The 26,520-nt window shown below is 43.1% G+C and overlaps 1 protein-coding gene across 2 annotated transcripts; it reads left to right on the top strand.

Moving 5' to 3' along the window:
- The first annotated feature begins 12,166 nt into the window (after window positions 1–12,166).
- Window positions 12,167–25,482, top strand: LOC117965811 (tyrosinase-like). Of its 2 annotated transcripts, none has more exons than XM_034910940.2 (4): window positions 12,167–12,974; window positions 15,422–15,629; window positions 16,125–16,266; window positions 24,789–25,482. In XM_034910940.2, the coding sequence occupies exons 1-4, from the start codon at window positions 12,468–12,470 to the stop codon at window positions 24,964–24,966; spliced, it is 1,035 nt and encodes a 344-aa protein (XP_034766831.2). In that variant the 5' UTR covers window positions 12,167–12,467; the 3' UTR covers window positions 24,967–25,482. The 2 variants fall into 2 exon arrangements, 1 of the variants encoding a protein (XP_034766831.2); XR_004661522.2 differs by lacking the exon at window positions 12,167–12,974 and adding an exon at window positions 15,065–15,189.
- The last annotated feature ends 1,038 nt before the right edge of the window (window positions 25,483–26,520 follow it).

Genomic DNA, 26,520 nt, shown 5'->3' with positions numbered 1-26,520 from the left:
CATGAACAAGCACAGATAGATAGTGATTAACAGAGTAGAGCACCCTTTTATTGTTTAATAAGAAAAGGAATCACTGTTTGTAAAAAAGCTAAGCCGCTTCTGCATCTCGTGCACTTTGTCTGCTTTCTGAATCAATGCTGCCTGGAAGCAGGGTATGCTGATAACTCCAAGTGGAACGAGGAAAGAAATAGATGTTCAAGGCTAACAAGAAAGAGAGACATGGAGGAGTGAAATTCCTGTAAGCCAGGCTGAGTAAAAGTCAGGTGACCACAAAACTGATAAGAGAAGAACAAGGAGGGGAAATGGCAAATTTCTATGAGCGAAATGTTATTTTTGTATCAGGACAGATATACAAGCTTTGTAACCTCTGCTGCGATCAAAGAATCTGGAGGAGACTCTCTCCAGCATGCTGTTCGGCTTTGTTCTTGCATATTACAATAAAGCAACTTCAGGTTTTGAAATCAGAGAGCAGGTGTGTGGCATATTTATTTTCCTACAATGTATTCTATTTATTATACATTTATTAGAATAAAAAGTTATTACAGTTTTCAGGCAAAAATAGCCATACAATATATTGTCTTTAAGAAATGCACATTACTGAGATTCTTCTACATTCATGTTGTAGATTCAAAAATCACTTCTTAGTACTTGCAACTCCCTTTCACAAATCTGTCCAATAAAGTGAATGTTCTCCAGCTTTATGAGAACGGCCTCCAAGATATATAAAATTAAAGAAAATATCTTTTAATCATTTAGTGTACAAGAAAGTGGATTTTGAATCCAGAGGCTCTGATCCCAATTTCTACACTTATGTTTCACTTTATAAACAATATTAGTCCTATTATAAGGGTCGTCCTGTTAGTGTATATAATAATCAAAACACAGTTTTAAAATATAAATATTTATACCCCCCTGCCTCTCTCAGGACTGATCTGATCAGCTGGATATATTGGAAGGTGGGAAGGAGGCTCCTCTTTATTCCAGTCCACAGTTTTTTACACAAACACAAGGAGTGCTGCAGTTCTGCTGATAAATTGAAAATGTATCAATTGTCACCCGACTCATCCAGTGTCATACGTTTTCCCCCTCTGAACATTTTGGCAGTTAATTCACGATTTTAAAACTCCAAAGTCCAAAAGGATTGTATTATAAATTAGGATTCATTTTTTAAAATTGTATTGATAAACAATTAGATATAGGTGCCACTCTGAGGTGTTAGAATCACTAGAGACATTCTTACACTAAATATCTACCCATCCATTATCACAGCCGCTTAATCCTTTAGAGGGTACCGGTTAGCCTAATCCTGCAGGCACAGGGCGCAAGGCGGGACAACACCCTGGACGGGACGCCAGTCCATCGCAGGGTACCACACACACACACACACACACAGGGGGCAATTTAGAGTGATCAATCAACCTGAACAGCATGTCTTTGGACTGTGGGAGGAAACCGGAGTACCCAGAGAAAACCCACAGGAACACGCAAAGTGCACACAGACAGACCCCTAGGGACGGCTAACCGCCACTCTACCGTGCCGCTACACTAAATATAATAGTAACAGAAAATCAGGTGCCACCTTTTAAATTATTACTGGCTGTTTATTTTGTATTTTTAAGGCTATCATAATACATATATAGGCCATATATAGAGAAACTTAGATTTTATAGCAAGAAAATATTTACCCTATGATACTTACAATTCTGAAACCGTAAAAATCAATCTAAACGCACCGCGTAGCACAGGATAATACAAGCAACTGGTCCCAAGCACATTGTCATAAACTTATAAACACTGCCATTGACTATTTAACCTATTTGGAAAATAACATAAGAACTAATAAAAAATGAATATGAAAACTGAAATCACACCATAACAGTAACAGCTGCGGTGCGTTCAACTAGGCGAGCGGTTGCACGCAAGACAGAGGATGCCTCCCGTTTTCATTATGAAAAGCGGACTCCTCCTCTTTTCTCGCACCCCAATCCCTTCTGCTCTTTTACTGCGTGACCCCCTATTTGGGAGAGTGCTGCTCCCGTCCCCAGACAGACAGGATTGGCTCTCCAGTTCCGCCGCCGCTACAATATGTTTTATATTGAGTAGCCTAATAAAACATGAGAAACTCTACATGACTCCTGAAATAGTTTAATAATTGTATAATTTAATAGTGAAACCTACGACGCAATACATGACGTGCTGTAGATATTCTGCCATTTAATGCCGGTTCTGTGCAAGGCTGGGTTTTTTAATATATTAAAATGTGGCGTTTTTTTTTTTGTTTTTTTTTTATTGTTATTCTTTTATTTGACTGGATTCTGAGAAATCTGGCTTTCTCGTTTTCTTCTTGAATTTCTATGGCGTTTAACACTAACAGGTAAGAAAAACAGAAGCCGGTGCAGCAACGGATGAACTCGACTATCTACTCTCCTCCCTCCCCTCTCTGTCTACCCCGACTGTCCTGTTGGGTGACTTCAACATCCATCTCTCCAACCCCAGCCACTCTGCTGGATTCCTCCCTCTCCTTCACTCCTTCGACTTCTGTCTCTCTCCGTCCCCTCCTACCCACAAAGCTGGCCGTCAACTGGACCTCACCTTCTCCAGGGCCTGCTGCCCCTCCAACCTCTCTGTCACCCCCCTGGACCTCTCTGATCACTATTTCATCTCTTTTTCTCTGTCTCTCCCCCCTCTCCCTGCTCCTCCTACCCCCACTGTCACTTTTCGTCGTAACCTCCGCTCTCTCTCCCCCTCTGTCCTTGCCTCCACTGCTCTCTCTCACCTCCCTCCTATCGACTCCTTTTCACAACTCTCCGTAGACTCTGCTACCTCCACCCTCTTCTCCTCCCTCACCTCCTCCCTTGACTCCCTCTGTCCTCTCACCTCCCAACCTGCTCGCTCCTCCCCTCCCCAACCCTGGCTCTCCTCTGCGTTCCGCTCGGCAAGAACCACACTGCGATCTGCCGAGAAGAAATGGAAGAGAACCAAACTCCCTGCTGCCCTAGACCTCTACCGCACTCTCCTCTCCTCCTTCTCCTCTACTCTTTCCTCTGCTAAATGCTCTTATTTCCAATCTACAATCCAAGCCTCCACTAACAACCCATGTAAACTATTCTCTACCTTCTCCTCCTTCCTAAACCCTCCCCCCTCCTCCTCACTCCTCTATCTCCTCTGATGACTTTGCCTCTTTCTTCTCTTCTAAAATCTCAGATATCCGCAAACTCTTTAACAGCTCTCCCTCCCCCCACCCCCTCCTGCTCCAACCCCTACACCCACTACATCCCCTACTAACTCACCCTCCTTCTCCACCTTCTTGCCCCTCTCAGATTCTGACCTCTCCTCCCTGCTCCAGGGTCACAAACCCAACACATGTGCCCTGGACCCACTCCCCACTCACCTCTTTCAAGCTGCTGCTCCTGCTCTACTTTCCTTCATCTCCTCCCTTCTCAACACCTCCCTCCTTTCTGGCCTCTTCCCCTCTACCTTCAAACAAGCCTCTATCATTCCCCTCCTCAAAAAACCTACCCTCGACCCCACCTCCCTCCAGAGCTACCACCCTGTCTCCCTCCTACCCTTCCTCTCTATAACCCTTGAGCGGGCTGTACACCACCAGCTCTCTACTTTCCTCTCCAACCACTTTCTGCTTGACCCTCTCCAATCTGGCTTCCGCTCTGCTCACTCCACTGAAGCCGCCCTCCTGTCTGTCAACAACTCACTGAACTCTGCCCGAGCTGCCTCTCTCTCCTCTGTCCTAATTCTCCTCGACCTCTCTGCTGCCTTTGACACTGTTGATCACTCTATTCTACTATCATCTCTTGCTGACCTGGGGATTTCTGGCCCTGCTCTGGCCTGGTTCTCCTCCTATCTCTCCAACCGCACTTACCAGGTAACCTGGCGTGGAGCAACCTCCACACCTCGCCCTTTCTCAACAGGAGTCCCCCAAGGGTCAGTCTTGGGTCCCCTCATGTTCTCTCTCTACACCTGCTCCCTGGGCCCCCTCATCGCATCCTATGGTTTCTCATACCATTTCTATGCTGATGATGCTAAGATTATCCTCTCCTTCCCCCCTCTGAATCCACCATCTCCTCCCGTATCTCTACCTGTCTGTCTATCTCCTCCTAGATGAACTCGCATCACCTCAAACTCAAATCTGACCTCCTTTCTTTCCCTCCTCCTCCTCCCACTCCTCTGATCTCTCTATCTCTGTTCCTCTGGAATCTACCACTCTCTCTCCCTCCTCCTCAGCTAAGAACCTCGGAGTCACCCTGGACCCCTGCCTCTCTTATTCCCAGCACATCTCCACTCTGGCACACACTTGCCGATTCTTCCTGAGCAACATACGAAGAATCCGACCCTTCCTCACCAACTATACCACCCAGCTCCTGGTCCAGGCCCTGGTACTCTCCTGCCTAGACTACTGCAACTCCCTCCTGGCTGGCCTCCCTGTGTCCGCCACCCGTCCGCTCCAGCTCATCCAGAACTCCGCTGCTCGCCTGGTTTTCTCTCTGCCTCGCTTCTCCCACGCAACTCCGCTACTCCGCTCACTCCACTGGCTCCTGATCACCGCTCGCATCCAGTTCAAGACTCTTGTACTCGCCTACAGATGCCTTGACCAGACTGTACCCAGCTTCCTCCAGACCCTCATCTCTCCCTACTCCCCCGCTCGCCCCCTCTCCACTCCTCCTGCTCTAGAAGACTGGCTCTACCTCCGCTACGCTCCCCTGCCTCCAGAGCCCGCTCCTTCTCCACCCTCGCTCCACAGTGGTGGAATGACCTTCCTACAGATGTCAGGACTGCCCAGTCCCTGACCACATTCCGGCGCCTCCTTAAGACTCACCTCTTCAGACAGCACCTGTAGAACTCCTCTTTTCCCTCTGGACACTTTATCACCCTTCCTTAAATGCGCTTTACTTGCTCTTATCTGCCCCCTATTTTACTGCATTTAATCCTGTACTTTAGAGTACTGTAATCTGTCAAGTGTTATTTAATCTGTAGTATTTTGTATTTTGTAAATATCACTGACACTGTTATCTGCTCCGTTATTGAATTGTATTTTGTCATACCTGTAATTGCTTGAACCAGTCATTGTATTATCTTGCTTTGAATTGTATTATTAATTGTACTGTGATTCTTGAAATGTATTTTGCTTTCGACTGTAAGTTGCCCTTACATAATACCACAGGGATCATTATTAGGTCCTCTGCTATTCCTAATCTACATTAATGATTTAGATTCTGGTATAGTAAGCAAACTTGTTAAATTTGCGGACGACACAAAAATAGGAGGAGTGGCGAAGACTGTTGCAGCAGCAAAGGTTATTCAAAATGATGTAGACAGCATTCAGAACTGGACAGACACATGGCAGATGACATTTAATAGAGGAAAGTGTAAAGTACTGCATGCAGGCAATACAAATGTGCATTATAAATATCATATGGGAGATGCTAAAATTGAAGAAGGAATCTATGAAAAAGACTAAGGAATTTATGTTGACTCAGAAATGTCTTCATCTAGACAATGTGGGGAAGCAATAAAAAAAGGCCAACAAGATTCTCGGATATATTGTGAGAAGTGTTGAATTTAAATTAAGGGAAGTAATGTTAAAACTTTACAATGCATTAGTAAGACCTCACCTAGAATGTTGTGTTCAGTTCTGGTCATCTCGTTACAAAAAAGATATTGCTGATCTAGAAAAAGTGCAAAGAAGAGCAACCAGAATTATCCCGGGTTTAAAAGGCATGTCGTATGCAGACAGGCTAAAATAATTGAATCTATTCAGTCTTGAACAAAGAAGACTACGCGGCGATCTGATTCAAACATTCAAAATCCTAAAAGGTATAGACAATGTCAACACAGGGGACTTCTTTGACCTGAAAAAAAGAAACAAGGACCAGGGGTCACAAATGGAGATAAAATAAAGGGGCATTCAGAACAGAAAATAGGAGGCACTTTTTTACACAGAGAATTGTGAGGGTCTGGAACCAACTCTCCAGTAATGTTGTTGAAGCTGACACCCTGGGATCCTTCAAGAAGCTGCTTGATGAGATTCTGGGATCAATAAGCTACTAACAACCAAACGAGCAAGATGGGCTGAATGGCCTCCTCTGGTTTGTAAACTTTCTTATGTTCTATGTTCTTACGTAGTTTTGATGCAGCCCCATTCTCCACACTTCTGCTCAGACAAACAGTTCATGGTGTATCCAGCCAGCAGGGAGAAGGTGAGGTACAGGCTGCTTAGGAGTCAAGGTTGTTTTGGAGAGTTTCTTGACTTTGCTGCCTCAGCAAAATTTGTTTTTTAGACCATTTATTTGTGTTTTCATGTTATTTTTGGCAGAATGCATCAGTTATATAGTTACTAACAAACTAGAATAAACACACATATAGCCAGTCAGCTTAGAAAATGTTACAGAATAACAGAAACTCAAGGCCATCCTATGTGGGGTACCGAGTGACTACAGATATGAAGTACTGTGTCAGTATGACAGGCAAGCACAGGGTTTTCTCTTTCCCAATGGCTCCTATGGTCTGTTTCACCTGTTGCTTGGCCTCATGGTTTGCAGCTACAGTGGTTCGGTAATATGGCAATACTTAAATTACTGCAGCCATCTATTTTTCAACCAGCTGAGCCAAAAATATTGTTACTGTCCTGACTTTAAAGTAAACATATCAATAATAGCTTGTTGAGCATGTTAAAATAAAAGGTGCTACAATACCCATGGCCATCACTGTGGAGGACGGATTACCACCTTTTGCAATGGAGCAAATCCAAGCACTGTTTTTCACGAAGGGTTTAGGTGAGGCAAACTCTCATGGTAAAACAAAACTAAATCAAGTGATGGGATCCCTGTATGAACATTACAAGTCATGTAATCATAGAATCTTACTTTAGCTAGTTAGACACAAAACATGTGCAATGGATGTCAGTGGGGTATCACTCTTAGGTGGTTTTATCTACTACGGGTATTTTTACAATTACTAAACCCATCCCACTATGCATATAATGATTCATAACAGATCTTGTTCTAACAAACCAACCACCATTCCGGGATATTTATAAAGTGTCTGCCTAGTTTCTATTCTGCTATATATAGCAGGTTCAAATATAGCTACATGAAGCTATGTTTCATATAGCTGAAGATTGTTTTAGTAGACATGTGTTTCTCAAAAATTGAAAAAATCTGTTTTTTATTTTATTTTGAAGTACAATGGAAAATACATCAGAAATGGGCAAAAACTAGCATGCTGCTTCTCATTCCTAGAGTCTCTCAACTATCTGCTATGACACCTGAGCAATGAGCAATATCCTGTCACTCCCAACACAGAGAATTTTAATAAAGGTTTGGTTATTCACCTCTCACCCCTTAAAGTGACTCAGAACAAGATTGCTTTGATGTTTTATTCACACAGCACAGGTCATAAATAGGATGGCGTGTGTGATGACGTCAGGCCAGAAGCAGGAACTGAAACGGATACCGCAGGTAGGGTGCAGTGGCGTTTGTGCCGTCTTTATTTTAAATAATACAAAAATAAAGAAAAGGTTCAAACAAAAACACTGTGCTCACCGAGCAAACAAAACAATCAAACAAAACAAATCTCGCACACAAAAAAAATAAAAATACAGCTCAGGCTGGGCAACTGCTGTCACTGTCCCTGTAAATAAAGTGAATTAATTAAAGTGCACTTTCCCGTGTTCACATACTAATACTTTAAATGCACGTGAAGTGATGTGCCATCCTCGTGCCTAAATACAATTATACATTTGAAATCACTCGTGCTGCACACACCCATTTATATCCCGTGTACCAGCTACAATACACCAACATTAACACATGCAACATACAACATATAACACAAATATGCACACGGGCGGGGCACATTGCCACAGGAATACATCCAGTTTCTCTCCTTTTCATCTTCATTGATGTCTATGATATGTGAATTAAAAATATCAAAGCAATCATTATTATGATATTATGATTATCATTAAGACATTGAAGCTGTACATTTGTCATGGAAGACAGCCATGGAAATAGTGGGTTTGCTGTAAACACTTAAAACAGCTTATTATTGAATCAGTTTGCATTTGCTTACATGTAAACAACACAAGTTACATTGTTTTAATGATTTTCTGTCAATGAACATTCTACCTTATTAAATCACCGCTCTCTCACTCACTGCTTATTAAATCACTGCTCTCTCACTGCTTATTAAATCACTGCTCTCTGTCTCACTGCTTATTAAATCACTGCTCTCTCTCACTGCTTATTAAATCACTGCTTTCTCACTCACTGCTTATTAAATCACTGCTCTCTGTCTCACTGCTTATTAAATCACTGCTCTCTGTCTCACTGCTTATTAAATCACTGCTCTCTGTCTCACTGCTTATTAAATCACTGCTCTCTCACTGCTTATTAAATCACTGCTCTCTCTCACTGCTTATTAAATCACTGCTCTCTGTCTCACTGCTTATTAAATCACTGCTCTCTCTCACTGCTTATTAAATCACTGCTCTCTCTCACTGCTTATTAAATCACTGCTCTCTGTCTCACTGCTTATTAAATCACTGCTCTCTCTCACTGCTTATTAAATCACTGCTCTCTCTCACTGCTTATTAAATCACTGCTCTCTGTCTCACTGCTTATTAAATCACTGCTCTCTGTCTCACTGCTTATTAAATCACTGCTCTCTCTCACTGCTTATTAAATCACTGCTCTCTCTCACTGCTTATTAAATCACTGCTCTCTCTCTCACTGCTTATTAAATCACTGCTCTCTCACTGCTTATTATTTATTTCTTAGCAGACACCCTTATCCAGGGCGACTTACAATTGTTACAAGATATCACATTATTTTTTACATACAATTCCCCATTTATACAGTTGGGTTTTTACTGGAGCAATCTAGGTAAAGTACCTTGCTCAAGGGTACAGCAGCAGTGTCCCCCACCTGGGACTGAACCCACGACCTTCCTGTCAAGAGTCCAGAGACCTAACCACTACTCCACACTGCTGCCCATTATTAACCCTTTCGGTGCTAAGGCATTTGTGACTCCAGTTTTACATCAAAATTACTCTATTTTCTTTTTCAGATAACCCTGATAAACCATATATTGTTTTTGTGGTTTATTTGGTCATGTGACCACAAAATACAGCTATTATTGAAAAGAAAATGCTGCATTTTCATAAAATGTGTTATATCACCATCACATTTAGTCACTATAATGTGAATTTGTGGTGGAAATTGCAGAAACTTGTAAGCTGCTGGATGTGTCTGTGCCTATGTGGAAATGTTTGCATTGGTTTTAGGGGGTTTACATGCTCTGGACAGACACTTTGACCATTCACCTTTGAAAAACGCAGCCTGCTGTCCATTGTACCCACCCTCATTTCAAATGGCCAGTACACCACCAAAGAATGAGGGAAGTATGCAAAAGTATATATTTTTCCAAAACTGCACAAAATAAGGATTTTAGAAATGGGTAACATGATCTTTTATGTCAATGGGGTATTACCCATAATCCTTCGCCAGGCCCAGCTTCTCCGCCCCTTCAAGTGAGGCCAGCTGCGAAGCCTACCTCAGCTGGCTAGGCGCTGTGGCATGGGCGATGCCAAGAGGAGTGCACCTCCTCCATAAAATCGGGGAAGGCGGGGAAGGGCTGAGGCCGAGGAGGCTCTGCCGCTGCTGCCCAGGGGACTTGCAGGTATGCCGCCACCTGTCCCATGAGCGCGGACATTTACCCTGCCAGAGGTGGTGCGTCAGTAACCGAGGAACCCTCGGAGCTAGGGGCCACTACAGGCTGGAACCCAGGCTCTGCCTTGACTTCCATCTCTGCCGTAAAGGCGGACTCCCCCCCACGAGGCCGCAATAGAAAGCGTGTCCTCATCAGAGCACAGAGCTCATTCCTCCTGCCCACTCTGTTCCCCCACGGGGGGATCAGGGGGCGGCACAGTGGCCCTCAAGCGGGTCTGAGGGTGGGTCCTCAAGCGGGGCTGCTGCCTCTCCAGAAGCTCCATAATGCGAGCTATCTGGGCCTTCATGTCCATAATATCCCGCGCCTGCCGAGACTTTTTCACCCGTCTCACTGTAGGCGACAGGGAGCGGCTGCGGGCGGACACAAGAATCTCCAGAGAGGTGCTCTGTGACAGCATCACAAGGCGAGACTGAGAAGAACCTGCCGCGGGGGACGGAGAACGCCCCCCTACAACTCTCTCCATCCGACTGGCAAGCACTTGGGGCTGAAAAGCCGCACAGATGCTGCAGGAGGATCCTCCTTGTAAGGCTAAAGAGGCATGCTCAGGGACTAAGCACCGAGCACACAAGGTATGCCTGTCTTCCTGTGGGATGCTAACCCCACAGGCCTCGCAGGCATGAAAACCAGCCCTGCCCGTCATCACTAGATCTTGGTCCGCAAGCACGAACGCAACGTGTGCACCGTGCACCAAGTGCACTGAGTAACGCGCTTACCGCGTGCACCGAGCACCATGCTCACCGCGTGCACCGAGCACCATGCGCACTGGATACTGGGAGCACCAAGTGCAGTGCAACACTGAACAAATGTGCACCACGTGTACCGAACACCGCGAGCACTGCTTGCACCGAGCACCGAGCTACCACTTGCACCGAGTACAGAAAGCAGACCTGCACCGCGTACCGTGCAGCGCCGGGCACCGTGCGCACCGCGTGCACCGAGTACCAAGTGCACTACGCGCACCAAGTACCTGCAGCACCGGCGCACTTGCCTTCTAGCGGTACCACGAGTCAATAAGCACCGTGGTACCTGAGTAGCAGGGGCTGAGTCTTACGCACCACAGTATTAGAAAACACCGGGGCAGCTGTGCACGGTGCCTACCCTAACCGCGTGGTCACACACCTGAGCAGCGCGTAGCGTACAACAGGGGGACAGGGCAGAAGCCGCGGCGGGCGATTGACTTTTAGCAAGCACAATACAATAATACAAAAATGCAAAAATGTAATAACAATAATACAGCAGTACAGATGGGGAAGAGCACACTGTCTGTTGAATTGAAAAGCCTACACCAGTGGTGAAGGCTGACACAGCCTGTGTATGTCTCAACTCAGCAACGAGCAAGCCTCGGAGAGGAGTATGTGGCTGGTCCGTCTGCAAGCAGCTGCGCTGCGGCTAGTCCTCTGCGCAAGCACGGGGACGCGCAGCTACAATCAAAACAACAAGGCCCGACCAGTGGCCCGCAGGTGGCTGGAGGGCAACTCTACAACGGGGACAAGGCAGGCCCAGCCCCGTGGAGTAACAGCACTCTCCAAAGAAAGAAAGGGTGAAAAAACTCAGCTCTTAACAATAATACTTACCGTTTCCAGTCGACTAAAAGGTGACAGACAGAGAGAAGCAGCCTGACACGCAGAGTGAGCGGGTGCTGATAGAGGAAACAGAAAAAGGCTATGATTCCGGGAAAGCGGCGGAGCCAGCTTTCAGCACGAAGTGCAGGGGAACTAGCAGTAACTCAATGCAGCACTTATAAGAAGAAAAAAGGGCTCAATGCAACACAGAGAGGTCTTACCGTACCAATCTTGAGAAGCGAAAAGAGGTCGAGCCTTCCCTGCGTGACGGGTTTATCTCCTCGGTGGGCGGGACCGAGGAGGTCACTGGTGGAAGGGGGCCTATCGGCGGCTTTGATAGAAGGAGCTCAGTGACACCTACCAATAGGCAGGCGTATATCCCATAAATGATGTTTGGTGGACATCTTTGAATTGAAAGGGAACTTAAAATGTCATTATTGCCCTTCCCTACAATAGAGGGTCTCCTGCCTCATCCAACAGCCAGGTAAGGGATCCTCAATCCACATAAGCATAATGACAAATTGTTGTTCTTCATTCTCTGTATAACTCATTCATACTGTATGTCTATCTTTCGTGTTGTGGGATTTGTCCTGTAATACTGAAATAATAAAATACTGTACACGTGGACTGCTAACTGAGACTTGTTGAGTTTACTTATTTTCGGCTTATTGACCTTGTGGAATCTGTACAAACAATCCCAATCTATGATAAATATTTATTTTAAACTAAATATTTAGACTTTTAAACCTTTCCTGAAAGCAGACAAAAAATATTGATCACCTCATTCAATGGGAGTTGGCTTTCTTTCAGTTATTTCTATTGGTTGTTGATGTGTTTAAAAGGCAATCCATTCACAGAAGTATCATTTAACTTACCTTTTATATTCATAGCTGGTTATGCTATAAATCTAAGGCAAAATGTTACAGTTTGTGATGTTGTTGCTGCTGCTGCCAAACAGTTTGGATGCTCATTTCCCCAAACCATGCACAACGGATGAAGCCCTCAACACCAAGATCTGCTGCCCAGAATGGGAAGGCTCTCCTTGTGGGGTGCGAGCAGGGCGAGGCGAATGTGATTCATACAGAACAATTCAAACTACTGACTATATAGACTACCGTGAGCAATGGCCCTTTCATTTCTACCATAGCCTCTGCAGGTGCCATGGCAATTTCGATGGGTTTGACTGTGGCCTGTGTAAACATGGATTTAAAGGCCATCATTGTAAACACGACTGAAAGAAAAGAGATCCACAGCTTGACAGAAGAGGAGAAAACAAAGTTCTTCAAATACCTAGAGTATTCAAAAACAAATATTAGTAGTAAATACTCCATTCTCACAAGCAATGATACCTCCATAAATAGCACATTGAAGTTTATTAATGCCTCTCTGTATGACGTATACATCTGGATGCATTATTATGCCGCCAAGCCTCTCAAAGGGACAGGGAGGAACGTTGCACATGAAGGTCCGGTTTTCCCCTTCTGGCACCGAATGTTCTTGCTTTTCTTTGAGCGAGAAGTGAGAGAGATGACTAGCGATGATAGCTTTTTTATTCCTTACTGGAACTGGACCAAATCAGATCACTGTGATATCTGCAACAATGATTATTTTGGAGAGAGTAATGCAACAGGATTAATCAGTCCTCAGTCCCAATTTTCTAAGTGGAAGGTAGGATTTTTGTATTTGTCTCACAGAGTGCCTTGGTTTACATGCAGTTTAGGAAGACCATCTGGGTAAAAAACATATACTGTTTAGTACACATTTCAATTAGTAGTTCAAAATAGAATGCATATGTTGTGTGGAGCACAGAAATGACAATGTACCAATTTTAATATGTGTTCGAAAACATTTGTGAGCCAGGCCAGGGGCAGCGGTGGGGGGGGGGGGGGCGGGGGGAAATGTCTTAGCCCCCCCTCCCAGTGCAAGGTCAAACCAGGAAAACAAAATAAAAACTTAAGCGGCACCTCTACTTTGTGCACAACGCTAATTACTGAGTGTCTCCCCGTTTTCTTTCCAAACTAGAGAGCGGTTGTCAGCTACATTAAGCTGCCTGTAGTTGGTACTTTGTTGTCCCAGCTGCGAGGTTTACTTCAGCAGTGTAGGCTATAGACTGCAACTCCCAGAGTGCATTACAAAACAGCGCAGGATCTTATTTGTGTGTCAAGTCACAGTTAGTCTGTTGACATGGATAAAGAATGGTGGTATTAAAATTATTTTTTTACAAAAATGGACTCGGAGGTAATACCAGTAACACAGAGTACCGATACTCTGATCTCCGATACCCTGAGATTTACATGATGGAATAGGTGCTTTAGAAAGTCAGGGAAGCTGCAGCGCCACAGATGCTTAATTTGCAACACTAAAGAATGGGAAAGCAATATATTCAGTAAGGCCACAGTTAAGTGTGTTCCAAAAATGTTAAAATTGCTGAATTTCACACGATGAAACTTACAGAGACTGTTATTGACCAAATATAATACAAGATTTCTGTATTTAGAATTGTGTTTTATAAAATAATAATAATAATAATAAAATAATTGGGCGAGCACCGGATGAGTCATACTCTCATAGCACGTCACATGACGATTTAGGTTGAAGTTCATTGTTATTTTAATAATTAGATTATATGTATTTTGAGTGTGGTTTCATTTTATTTACATGCCCGATCGGCTAGGGCAAAAAAAGGTGTAGGTCTGCTTAGTTTATGTGTGTTTTTGTGTCGTTTTCTTCGCATGTGCAAATATTTTAAAATATAACAATACAGTATATTAGCTAGTATTAACCAATGTTTGTTTTTTATTGGTATTATTGTTAATATTTATTTAGTATTATTCGTTTATTTATTGGCTTAGTTGTTTTTCCTATTGATTGTGAATAAGTGTTGCACCAATGAGCTGCACTCGGTAACGTTTAAAACCATGTATTCTGTGTATATTATTCTACTTTTGAGGATAACAGATAAAAACACACGTTTAAGTGCATATTGTTTGTGTGATTATATATATATATATATATATATATATATATATATATATATATATATATATATATATATATAGTGAAAGAGCTGCTACTCACTCGGGTTCGGGCCCCTTTAAAAACTACGACCCAGCACACAGAAATGGATTTTAAACGCGCGGTTGCGCTATTTTTAATTACAAACCAAACAAAACACAAACAACCTCCTAACTCCGTTTGTGGAGCGCTTACTATACACACTGGAACCTGACTCACTCGCAGGACGGCTAAGCCGTGTACCTGCCCCAAAACCGAACAGGTTTAAACTGTACCTTTTTTTTTTTTCTCCAGACTGCTCAGAAGCAGAGCACCTCTCCTGCTTCCTTCTACTCAGCAGCCACGAGAACACTGGCTGCACTTCTTAAATACCCTGCACCCGGTTCTAATTTTTAATCACGCCCGGGTGCAAGGGATTACAAACAATAAAACAAAACAATACAATAATTAACAAATTAAATTAAACAATAAGCAAACCAATTAACTAAGCCCACTGCGCATTCTGCACACGTTCTCTGTGCAGTGAGGATTTAACCCCCTCCCTGCTGTCTTACAATATATATATATATATATATATATATATATATATATATATATATATATATATATATATATATATATATATATACATATCTGCACACCACAAGATGTATAGAGCAGCCCCTCTCCAATATTCAGTCGAGCCCAACTCAGCCCCCACCCCCACCCCCACCCCCACCGGGAAAAGGCTGACCCTGCCCCTGCATAGTTTAGAAACTCCAGATTCCATTTTAGTGTGAATGTAATGGACGCATATTTCAGGAATAACTGAAGCAAAAAAAAAAAACCCTACATTTGAACAGATGAAGCTACCCTACAGCCAAAAAAGGTAAATAATAGCGCAAAACACCAATTCAATGTTGAATGTATTGGTACTGTACGTAATAGAATATATTGATCAGAATCAAGATACACAATTGCATGGAGTTCTGCATTACAATATATATCAAACACTGGTGTTTGCAAGACTACAGTTACTGTTAGGTACAGTTGGTGCATGTTCTATGTATGCTTATGTGTGCATCTGTTTTAATCTACTTTTTTGTTTATTGATTCATTAGACCATCTGCGATAAGGATAATAATTCTTTGGGAATCATCTGCATACAGGATTTAAAGGAAAGTTCTATTTTACGAAACCCTGGTGGAGACCCAACTAGTAATACTCTACCCACATCTAGTGATGTACAGAAAACAATTGAAGTCTCAAATTATGACGTGAGAGAATATAACAGAAGTGTAAAACACAGCTTCAGAAACATTCTTGAAGGTATGCACAAGGAAACATTATTATTATTATTTGTATTTATTTTGTTAGCAAACACCCTTATCCAGGGTGAAATATGCAAGAAGAATTTAAGGTGCCCCTACAACCCCACAACATAAAGTTATACTGTCCTTCATATGAGGTGTGGTGAATGCATTTTTTAAACAAAAAATAGGATCTGCTGGGTTTTTTGGGGGGGGGCATTTTTTAACCCGTTTTCTCCCCAATAAAATAATTGCACAATTTAAATTGATGAAATAACTGGGCACTATAAATTAAAAAATAACAATATAAAAGCAACCCTATAATTAAAAAATATATATATATATATATATATATATATATATATATATATATATATATATATATATATATATACTAATGCCAAGGTACTAAATAGGAAGCCACTTGCTATTTTCTCCTAAAAAGATAACATGCCAAAGATTACTAGTATTATATATACAAATACAATGTCTGTTTTCTGACTTAATCTTTCAGGGTTTGATATTCCCCAGGACTTCAGAAAGCTGAATTCTGCTATGCATAACTTGGTGCACAACTATTTCAATGGAACCATGAGTGACGTTATAACCGCTGTAAATGATCCTATCTTCATGGTACATCACAGCTTTGTCGACAAGTATGTATGAGAACTGCAGGAGCAGATATAGGGGAAGCATTAGGAGCTACCTTTAACTCTTTGCGGTCCATTTATTCAGCACGTCTCAGGCGCATCAGGTCCAGTTTATTTTCACGTGTGCAGTTTATTTTAGACGTGCTGTTTGAAAGTATTTTTTTTTCACAGTCAAACAGGTTTAAAAGGCACTGCATATCAACAGGGCATTCAGTACTGCATCTCCAGCCCCAAACCACACTTTGTTCGCTATAGTTTTCACATATGCTACGAAATAAATAATAATAATAATAATAATAATAATAATAATTGAATGGTTTTCTCGGCTTTTTCCAGAGAAAAAACGACTAGAGACCCGTTTTTTGTGTCTTTTTGATGATGTCGGACAGGAAAGGAATAATTGCAATGTCAGACCAGGTCCAACATAGGACTGCAAAGGGTTAAATAATGTTCTCACAAATCAGCATGTTTATTAAGGGTTAGAAACTAACAAAATTGTGGTACTAGTCCTTTGAAACTGGCTAGTCCTGGTGTAAACTTACTAGTCCCAAAAATAAACACGGTTATAACCTTAGAACAAAACAGATAAAATAAACATTTCAGGTCAAAGGTCGACATTGTCTATACCTTTTAGGATTTTGAATGTTTGAATCAGATATTGTATTTATTTTGTTAGCAAACACCCTTATCCAGGGTGAAATATGCAAGAAGAATTTAAGGTGCCCCTACAACCCCACAACATAAAGTTATACTGTCCTTCATATGAGGTGTGGTGAATGCATTTTTTAAACAAAAAATAGGATCTGCTGGGTTTTTTTGGGGGGGGCCATTTTTTAACCCGTTTTCTCCCCAATAAAATAATTGCACAATTTAAATTGATGAAATAACTGGGCACTATAAATTAAAAAATAACAATAATAATAATAATAATAATAATAATAATAATAATAATAATAATTGAATGGTTTTCTCGGCTTTTTCCAGAGAAAAAACGACTAGAGACCCGTTTTTTGTGTCTTTTTGATGATGTCGGACAGGAAAGGAATAATTGCAATGTCAGACCAGGTCCAACATAGGACTGCAAAGGGTTAAATAATGTTCTCACAAATCAGCATGTTTATTAAGGGTTAGAAACTAACAAAATTGTGGTACTAGTCCTTTGAAACTGGCTAGTCCTGGTGTAAACTTACTAGTCCCAAAAATAAACACGGTTATAACCTTAGAACAAAACAGATAAAATAAACATTTCAGGTCAAAGGTCGACATTGTCTATACCTTTTAGGATTTTGAATGTTTGAATCAGATAGCCGTGTAGTCTGATATGTTTACTTAAAGTCAGGACAGTAACAATATTTTTGGCTAAGCTGGTTGAAAAATAGATGGCTGCAGTAGTTTAAGTATTACCATATTACTGAACCACTGTAGCTGCAAACCATGAGGCCAAGCAACAGGTGAAACAGACCATAGGAGCCATTGGGAAAGAGAAAACCCTGTGCTTGCCTGTCATACTGACACAGTACTTCATATCTGTAGTCACTCGGTACCCCACATAGGATGGCCTTGAGTTTCTGTTATTCTGTAACATTTTCTAAGCTGACTGGCTATATGTGTGTTTATTCTAGTTTGTTAGTAACTATATAACTGATGCATTCTGCCAAAAATAACATGAAAACACAAATAAATGGTCTAAAAAACAAATTTTGCTGAGGCAGCAAAATCAAGAAACTCTCCAAAACAACCTTGACTCCTGAGCAGCCTATACCTCACCGTCTCCCTGCTGGCTGGATACACCATGAACTGTTTGTCTGAGCAGAAGTGTGGAGAATGGGGCTGCATCAAAACTACGTAAGAACATAAGAACATAAGAAAGTTTACAAACGAGAGGAGGCCATTCAGCCCATCTTGCTCGTTTGGTTGTTAGTAGCTTATTGATCCCAGAATCTCATCAAGCAGCTTCTTGAAGGATCCCAGGGTGTCAGCTTCAACAACATTACTGGGGAGTTGGTTCCAGATCCTCACAATTCTCTGTGTAAAAAAGTGCCTCCTATTTTCTGTTCTGAATGCTCCTTTGTCTAATCTCCATTTGTGACCCCTGGTCCTTGTTTCTTTTTTCAGGTCGAAAAATTCCCCTGGGTCGACATTGTCAATACCTTTTAGGATTTTGAATGTTTGAATCAGATAGCCATGTCTTCTTTGTTCAAGACTGAATAGATTCAATTATTTTAGCCTGTCTGCATTACGACATGCCTTTTTCAGGGCAGCAGTGTGAAGTAGTGGTTAGGGCTCTGGACTCTAGAATCTTGATCGGACTATTGTGGGTTCAATTCCTGGTGGGGGGACACTGCTGCTGTACCCTTGACCAAGGTACTTTACCTAGATTGTCCCAGTAAAAAACCCATCTGTATAAATGGGTATAATGTAATTGTATGGAAAAATAATATGATATCTTGTAACAATTGTAAGTCGCCCTGGATAAGGGCATCTGCTAAGAAATTAATAATAATAATAATAATTTTAAACCTGGGATAATTCTGGTTGCTCTTCTTTGCACTCTTTCTAGAGCAGCAATATCCTTTTTGTAACAAGGTGACCAGAACTGAACACAAATTCTAGGTGAGGTCTTACTAATGCATTGTAGAGTTTTAACATTACTTCCCTTGATTTAAATTCAACACTTTTCACAATATATCCGAGCATCTTGTTGGCCGTTTTTATAGCTTCCCCACAATGTCTAGATGAAGACTTTTCTGAGTCAACATAAACTCCTAGGTCTTTTTCATAGTTCCCTTCTTCAATTTCAGTATCTCCCATATGATATTTATAATGCACATTTTTGTTGCCTGCATGCAACACTTTACACTTTTCTCTATTAAATGTAATTTGCCATGTGTTTGCCCAGTTCTGAATGCTGTCTAGATCATTTTGAATGAACTTTGCTGCAGCAACAGTGTTTGCCACTCCTCCTATTTTTGTGTCGTCTGCAAATTTAACAAGTTTGCTTACTATACCATAATCTAAATCATTAATGTAGACTAGGAATAGTAGAGGACCTAATACTGATCCCTGAAAAAAGAAACAAGGACCAGGGGTCACAAATGGAGATTAGATAAAGGGGCATTCAGAACAGAAAATAGGAGGCACTTTTTTACACAGAGAATTGTGAGGGTCTGGAACCAACTCCCCAGTAATGTTGTTGAAGCTGACACCCTGGGATCCTTCAAGAAGCTGCTTGATGAGATTCTGGGATCAATAAGCTACTAACAACCAAACGAGCAAGATGGGCTGAATGGCCTCTCGTTTGTAAACTTTCTTATGTTCTTATGTTTGTTTGTTTTTAATATAGCTGGGTACTGCCCAAGTTTGTTAACACAGCCTAGTTTCTGTCTAGATTTCTACCAAAAAATAACAAGCTAATAATGGTTTTTATAGGGAATTGTTTTTGACAGCATCATTTTACATGACTTTCACAGTCTACCAGTCCAAGGGACTCACAGCCAACCAATAGCTGCATGAGCTGGCAGTTTGTGAGCCTGAGAGAGGAGATCCACCATATCTCAAATGCGTTCTACCACCCTGTGGTGGAGACGGCACTCTGAGGCCAGGGGACCTCCTCTGGAGAGGTGATCTGCTGCGTGGTTGATTCACCCCGGCAAGTGGACGGCTCAAAGAGAAGCCAGCTGGGGCTGTGTCCACAGCAGCAACTGAACCGCAATGCTGTGAAGGCTTGGGGATCTCAAGCCACCCTGGTGGTTGATATACGCCACTACTGTGGTGTTGTCAGACCTCACCAGTACATGCTTGTTCCAGATCACCAGAAGAAAATGCCGTAGGCTGAGACTGACCACCCTGAGTTTTAGGGCGTGGATGTGGGCTGAGGCCCAAGGCCCTGTCCACATTCCGCAGGTCCTCACCTTGTTCCAGACTGTGCCCCATCCATGGTTGGAGGCATCCATGGTGATCACTTCCTTCTGGAAGATGGGACCCATGATTGTTCCCTGACAAAGTTTGGAGGGGATCCTCCACCAATGCATGGTCCTCCAGAAGGACTGGGATATCAACAGTCTGCGGTGTCTGTCTCGTTGCAGATGAAGCGAACAAGTTGAACCAGGCCTGGAAAGGCCTTTGATGGAGTAGACCCAAGGGAAGGGCATGTGAGGCAGCAGCCTTCAAATCCAGCATGTGTTGACACAGCACCATGCTCACTCTTTCTCTAACCTGAATAGGGAGAGGCAAGACTGTGGCAACTCTCTGATTTGTCAATGTGGCCTTCATGGATGACAAGTCCAGGTGAAGGCCCAGGAAATCCGATTGTTGGCTTGGCATGAGGCAGCACTTCTGCAGGTTTACCCTGAGACCGAGCCGCTGAAGGTGGTCTGTGACCAATGCCGTATGCGTCAATGCTTGCTCCTGTGACTGGGTGCAAACAAGCCAGTCGTCTAGGTAATTCATCAGTCGGATGCCCTGTACCCGCAGGGGTGCCAGAATGACATCCATGCACTTGGAAAAAGTGCGGGGAGCAAGGGACATGCCAAAGGGGAGTACGCAGTACTCATAACACCTGCCCTGGAAAGTAAAGCAAAGGTACTTACCAGTGCCCGGGCCTGATGGGTATGTGGAAATACGCATCTTTCAGGTCCATGGTGGTAAACCAATTGGCTGGCCGGATGGCCTGGGCTATGTGTTCAGAAGTCTCAGATCCAAGATAGGACGGAACCTGCCGTTCTGTGTTGAGAGACGCGTGTTGAAGTGGGTCCTTCACTGCAGTTACTATTGTCCCCCGAAAGGGGGGTGGTTTTAACTGGAACTGAAGGCTGTAACCAGCCTGTATAATCTTGAGCACCCAAATGTCATTGGTGCTGAATTGCCCATAGAGTAACTGGAGGGAGGATAAGGGGTTTTGGAAGCTGCTGTGTCCCCTCAGGGATGCTGAGCCTTGGGCTGCTTTGGGGGCGCAGTCACAGGACCTCTGACTCGCTGGCAATTGCCGCCTCCCCTAGGGCACCCATTGCCCCTTTTGTTCCAGGGATGCTGATGTGGCCAATTGTGCTGCGAGTGTGGGCAGGCCTCGTGGAAGTTGCCAGCCCCACTGGGGGGACTCCTTGCTGGCAGAGCAGGCTTCTGCGGAAGCAATTGTGCGTATTGCTTTGAGGTATCCCAGTTTTTTAAGTTTCGCTGGAGCAAAAGTATGGCCCAGGGTTATAGGAGCATCCAAGCGTGAAGCCTTGACCTGCTCTGGGACCCTGGCTTGGGACAGCCATAGCTGCCATCTGGTGACCACAAGAGCTGCTAGGCAGCGACCTTCTGCTCTGGCTGTGAGCTGGGCTAACCTGGTGACCGCCTGGGACACCTGGTTCAGCTCCTGCCTCTGGGTCTCCGAGTGTAGTGTAGTGTCTTCTTGCTCATAAGCACTTTGTTAGGGAACCAAGAGCGTGGGGGCTCTTGGTCCTGTGGCCACTCCACCCCGAGGCGGAGAGCCACTCTCTCAACCATTGCCTCAAACCCGGGCACTGGTGTGATCTCTGACTCCAGCTCCAACTTGTCCAGCAAGCTGAACGAACTGTCTCATCCAGGTAGGGGGAAAATCTTCCTCACCCTGGAATGCTTGTAGGGAGAGTATGTCCTCCATATAGCCCAGTATGGGCTCAGGCTCAAGGGCTGGTGCCAGAACTGGAGGAGGGGGCAGCCTACTGGCCAACATGGTGGGTTGGGTAATGGCAGGGGCAGGCATCATGTTCATCATGAAGGTCTGCTGCCCCATAACCACCAGGATCCATGAGGGCCGAGATCTTCTCGCCACTCATAGAGCGTTTTCTCCAAGGAGACCTGGAGAGCTGTTGTTTATGAGGGGGTGAGCATCTCACAGGAGGGGAGCGTGCTCGCTGCTCAATTCTCTGTGCTGGCGAGCAAGAGTGTCGCTCAGGCACTGGAGAAGGACCTGCCGGGATGGAAATCGAGCTGTCACCCCTGAAAGGGGAACAGACTGACTGGGATGCCCTACTAGAGGGAAATCCCAGTCCAACTGACCTGCAGGACCGGCTCTTAGAACGCTCTGAAATTTTGCACAGATTGTGCAATTAGTCAGGTCGGCCAGAGCTGAGGCAGCGTGTTCTGGCCACAAACAGGAGACGCAGAACTTGTGTGGGTCCTCAGACGGCATCTTGCAACTGCACGAGCCGCAGGTGTGAAATCCCGGCATAGTGCACAGACAATTTCACGGGTGCATGGAGGCACGGAAGTGCACGGAGTGCACGGGGGTCCAGTGTGATGCACGGATGTGAACAGACACGCACAAGTGTCTGGTGCACGGACACACATGGGTGTCTGATCAGAGACTCTTGATCCAAAAAATTGAGGCGAGACAGCAGCCTGAACTCCCTCTCCATCCTCTCATGTACTGCTGTTGTTGTGAGGAGGTGTTGAGAAACGTTTGGGGCCGATTAAAAATTAGATTGGGTGATCTAAGCTATACACAGTTTGTTTACAAGTAAACTGTGCCTTAGCGCTGTCTAGAGCAGAGCTCTGGCCTCCTCGAGACTGCTCCTGCTGTGTTGAAGTAGGCCCAGGGCCAACAACATGCACCACTACTCATTGTTTCCTTTCTGTGAAGAAAGAAAAAACACAAATACAAGAACAGATTAATTAGTAATACATTCTCTTAAATTACTAATACACAAATTAGCGAGCAGACTCAGTAGAGTCAGCAAGCTGAAAATCTGAGCGAGTTTTGTGAAAAAACAAGCTCTAAAACATGAGCAACTCAGCTGAGTGCTTAGGGGGGCAGAGCCGAGTAAAGAGAGCAAAAAGCCTGGTGATTTGCGGCCTGCACTCAGCGAACGTAAAGTTCAGAAAATATTCTAAAAAACAGTGAAATAAACTGGGGGAAGGGGCAGCTGCCTGCTTACCATGCTTATTTAAGCAATGGAGGGTACAATCATTGAGTAGAATATAATAATAATAAAGATAGTTGCGAACAACAATACTTTATGCTCAATCCTGTGTCAATGCTGAAGCAAAAAGAGACTGATCTTCCTGCGCTCTGTCTAGTTATTCAGCACCCAAGGGGCGGGGCGCTGACGTCAGACCTACGGAGGCATAGTGGCAGCTTTTATATTAAGCTCAACAAATCCTATCACCTGACGGCGATACCCATTTAGTTGATGGCTATTTTTGAATTGAAAGAGAACAATCATGTTCCGGGACCTAGTAAGTGGACTGTGGGAAATATGCATTATGCACTTGCAGCAGGGCTGTTGTTTTTATTTTTCCCCTCCTGTGCCATTTACAGAACCTAGCCTAGTTTCTTAGTTTCTTTTTTTTTGCTTTAACCTGTGCACTCACGCTCACAGAACCCACTGCACGTCAGTAACTATTTGTTTTCAAGAAGTATTATTATTATACAATATACAGTACCGTAGTACAAATGAACTCGGTGGCCTAAGTGAACACATAATATAAACATCGGCTTTCTGCTGACTTAATAAAAACAGGATAAAAAACATCAGGGTATACATATAAAATAGTAAAAATTCATTGCACACTTGGCTCCCTCACAATACCGTTAATTGTTCAATTGGACAAAAAACGCACCTTGGCTTTATTAACTATCTGCTGTGTCCCTGCACCTCGGTAGCACTGTGATAGCCACTGAGAGTAGCCTATGGTGTTCTAGCCTGTTTATTAATTCGTTTTATTTAAGAAATGTATACTGTATTCTTTATCTCAGCCATAACTCCAGTAAAACACACTTGCAATTACTATACCGCCAGGCGCCATTCTTCTTAAGGATAAAGCAAATTCCCCGCTTTGGTGGCTTTATCTGTCATCGATGTCACTGATCTTGCAACCAATGCGCCATTTAAAAAAAAAAGAATATCATGAAGCTTGAGGAATGCACCAATCACAATTGGATTTGTTGTACTATACTAAATACTACTATACAGCTACCGCTTCAACTGAATAGGCATGTACTACTAAATGATTACATTATAATATTGACTTTTCCTGCATTAAACATGAGTAGATATGTACACTTTCTTTACCGGTACTCGCCAAGAGGACTACTGACACACAGATATCAACTAGTCCTCAACAATTTTAGTTCACCTCAGGCGAACGGGCGAGCATTAGTTTTTAACCCTGTTCATTGTTGTTCATGGAGACATAAGGAGGTTTTAAAAATGTCCAATAGGTTGTATAAAGACCAAGGTTTTATTTGTATTTCAAGAGCACATTTCCAGTAAAATAAAGCAGAATTTCTTTGCAGGTACTTATCCCAGGATGAGTTTATTTTTATTTATTTTTTGTTACATTTTGAGCCCTACAAGTAACCTTTACGTCATGGAGGAGCTTGTGTTGAACTCTACCAGCTGGTTTCACAGACCCCGATTAGCACTAGTCTTGGATTTCCTTACCTAAATTAACATTAAGTAGTCCAAGATTAGCACTAACCTGGGTCTGTGAAACCAGCCATGAATCTTCAGATCTGCTTTGAAACCCTTCCTGTTCTAAATAATAATCTGTTTTTTCAGGATTTTAGAAGAGTGGATGGATGCCCATCCAGATGCTACATACCCAGAAAACAGCGATGCCATTCCTGAGGGACAGAAGGCTGATGATTTCATGGTCCCTTTCTTCCCTCTAGTTAAGAATAAATACTTCATGGATCACACCATAACCTTTGGATATAGGTATGCAGATGATGATTAGCAAAGTTGGGGTCAATTCCTTTTTTTCAATTTCAATAATTGTACTGTTCATATTATCAGGTAACTGTGAGCTGTGAACAATAAATTTGCAACCGTTAGCCTGAGTATAGTTTTTTAGTAGTACTCTATTGTGCCTTATTATTACTTGTTTTTCTCAATCATTTTCACTAAAAACAGTATATGCAGTTGCTAAGTTTTCCGCTGTGTCTTGTTATTATTGATTAATATGACAAGAGTCCTCCGGTATTGCCAAAGCTTTTACAATTAAGAGAACAGAAATGATCAAATAAATATACATTCATACAGTAAGTCTATTTTAATCATATGTGTCGTGTCAGTCCTGAACTAATAAAATACTGTACACATGGACTTCAAATTGGATTGCTGTTGAATCATTTTCCTTGTAGAATCTGTCCAAACAATTCCAATCTAGGTTAAATATATAGTAGACTTTTAAACCTTTCCTGAAAAATATATTGATTTCCTCATTAAATGGGAGTTGGCTTTCTTTTAATTATTTCTATTGGTTGTTGGTATTGTAACAAATTCCGTTGTTTTGTATTACAATAGCTTGCATGTGTTCTTTGTTATATATATTTTTATATATATATTAAAAAATAAAAATATTCCATGCCAGGAGCGACCACTGGAGGCGTCTAAATCAAGCTACCCAGGTTACTCATTTATTATTTATTTATTTATTTATTTATTTATTTCTTAGCAGACGCCCTTATCCAGGGCGACTTACAATCGCAAGCAAATACATTTCAAGTGTTACAGTACAAGTAATACAATGAGAGCAAGAAATACAATAACTTTTGTTCAAGCAAAGTACAAGTGTGACAAACCACAATTCAATAATACAGCAGATAATAGTGATAGTTACATCAGGATATGATTAAATACAAAGTACTACAACACTTGGCAGATTACAGTATTCTGAAGTACAGGATTAAATGCAGTAAAATAGTGATAGTGTCCCAGGATAAAAACAGAGGAGTTCTACAGGTGCTGTTTGAAGAGGTGAGTCTTAAGGAGGCGCCGGAATGTGGTCAGGGACTGGGCAGTCCTGACATCTGTAGGAAGGTCATTCCACCACTGCGGAGCAAGGGTGGAGAAGGAGCAGGCTCTGGAGGCAGGGGAGCGTAGCGGAGGTAGAGCCAGTCTTCTAGTGCAGGCGGAGCGGAGAGGTCGAGTGGGGGTGTAGGGAGAGATGAGGGTCTGGAGGTAGCTGGGTGCAGTCTGGTCAAGGCATCTGTAGGCTAGTACAAGAGTCTTGAACTGGATGCGAGCGGTGATCGGGAGCCAGTGGAGCGAGCGGAGTAGTGGAGTAGCGTGGGTGAAGCGAGGCAGAGAGAACACCAGGCGGGCAGCGGAGTTCTGGATGAGCTGGAGCAGACGAGTGGCGGACACAGGGAGGCTAGCCAGGAGGGAGTTGCAGTAGTCTAGGCGGGAGAGTACCAGGGCCTGGACCAGGAGCTGGGTGGTGTAGTTGGTGAGGAAGGGTCGGATGTGACAACACTTTCTCTTTGGATTTAAACAGCACCCTGGGAAA

The sequence above is a fragment of the Acipenser ruthenus genome, chromosome 45, assembly GCF_902713425.1.
Source record: "Acipenser ruthenus chromosome 45, fAciRut3.2 maternal haplotype, whole genome shotgun sequence".
Classification (NCBI taxonomy): Eukaryota; Metazoa; Chordata; class Actinopteri; order Acipenseriformes; family Acipenseridae; genus Acipenser; species Acipenser ruthenus.
Note: the sequence above shows the minus strand (reverse complement) of the source record. Positions and strands in the feature narration are given on the sequence as shown.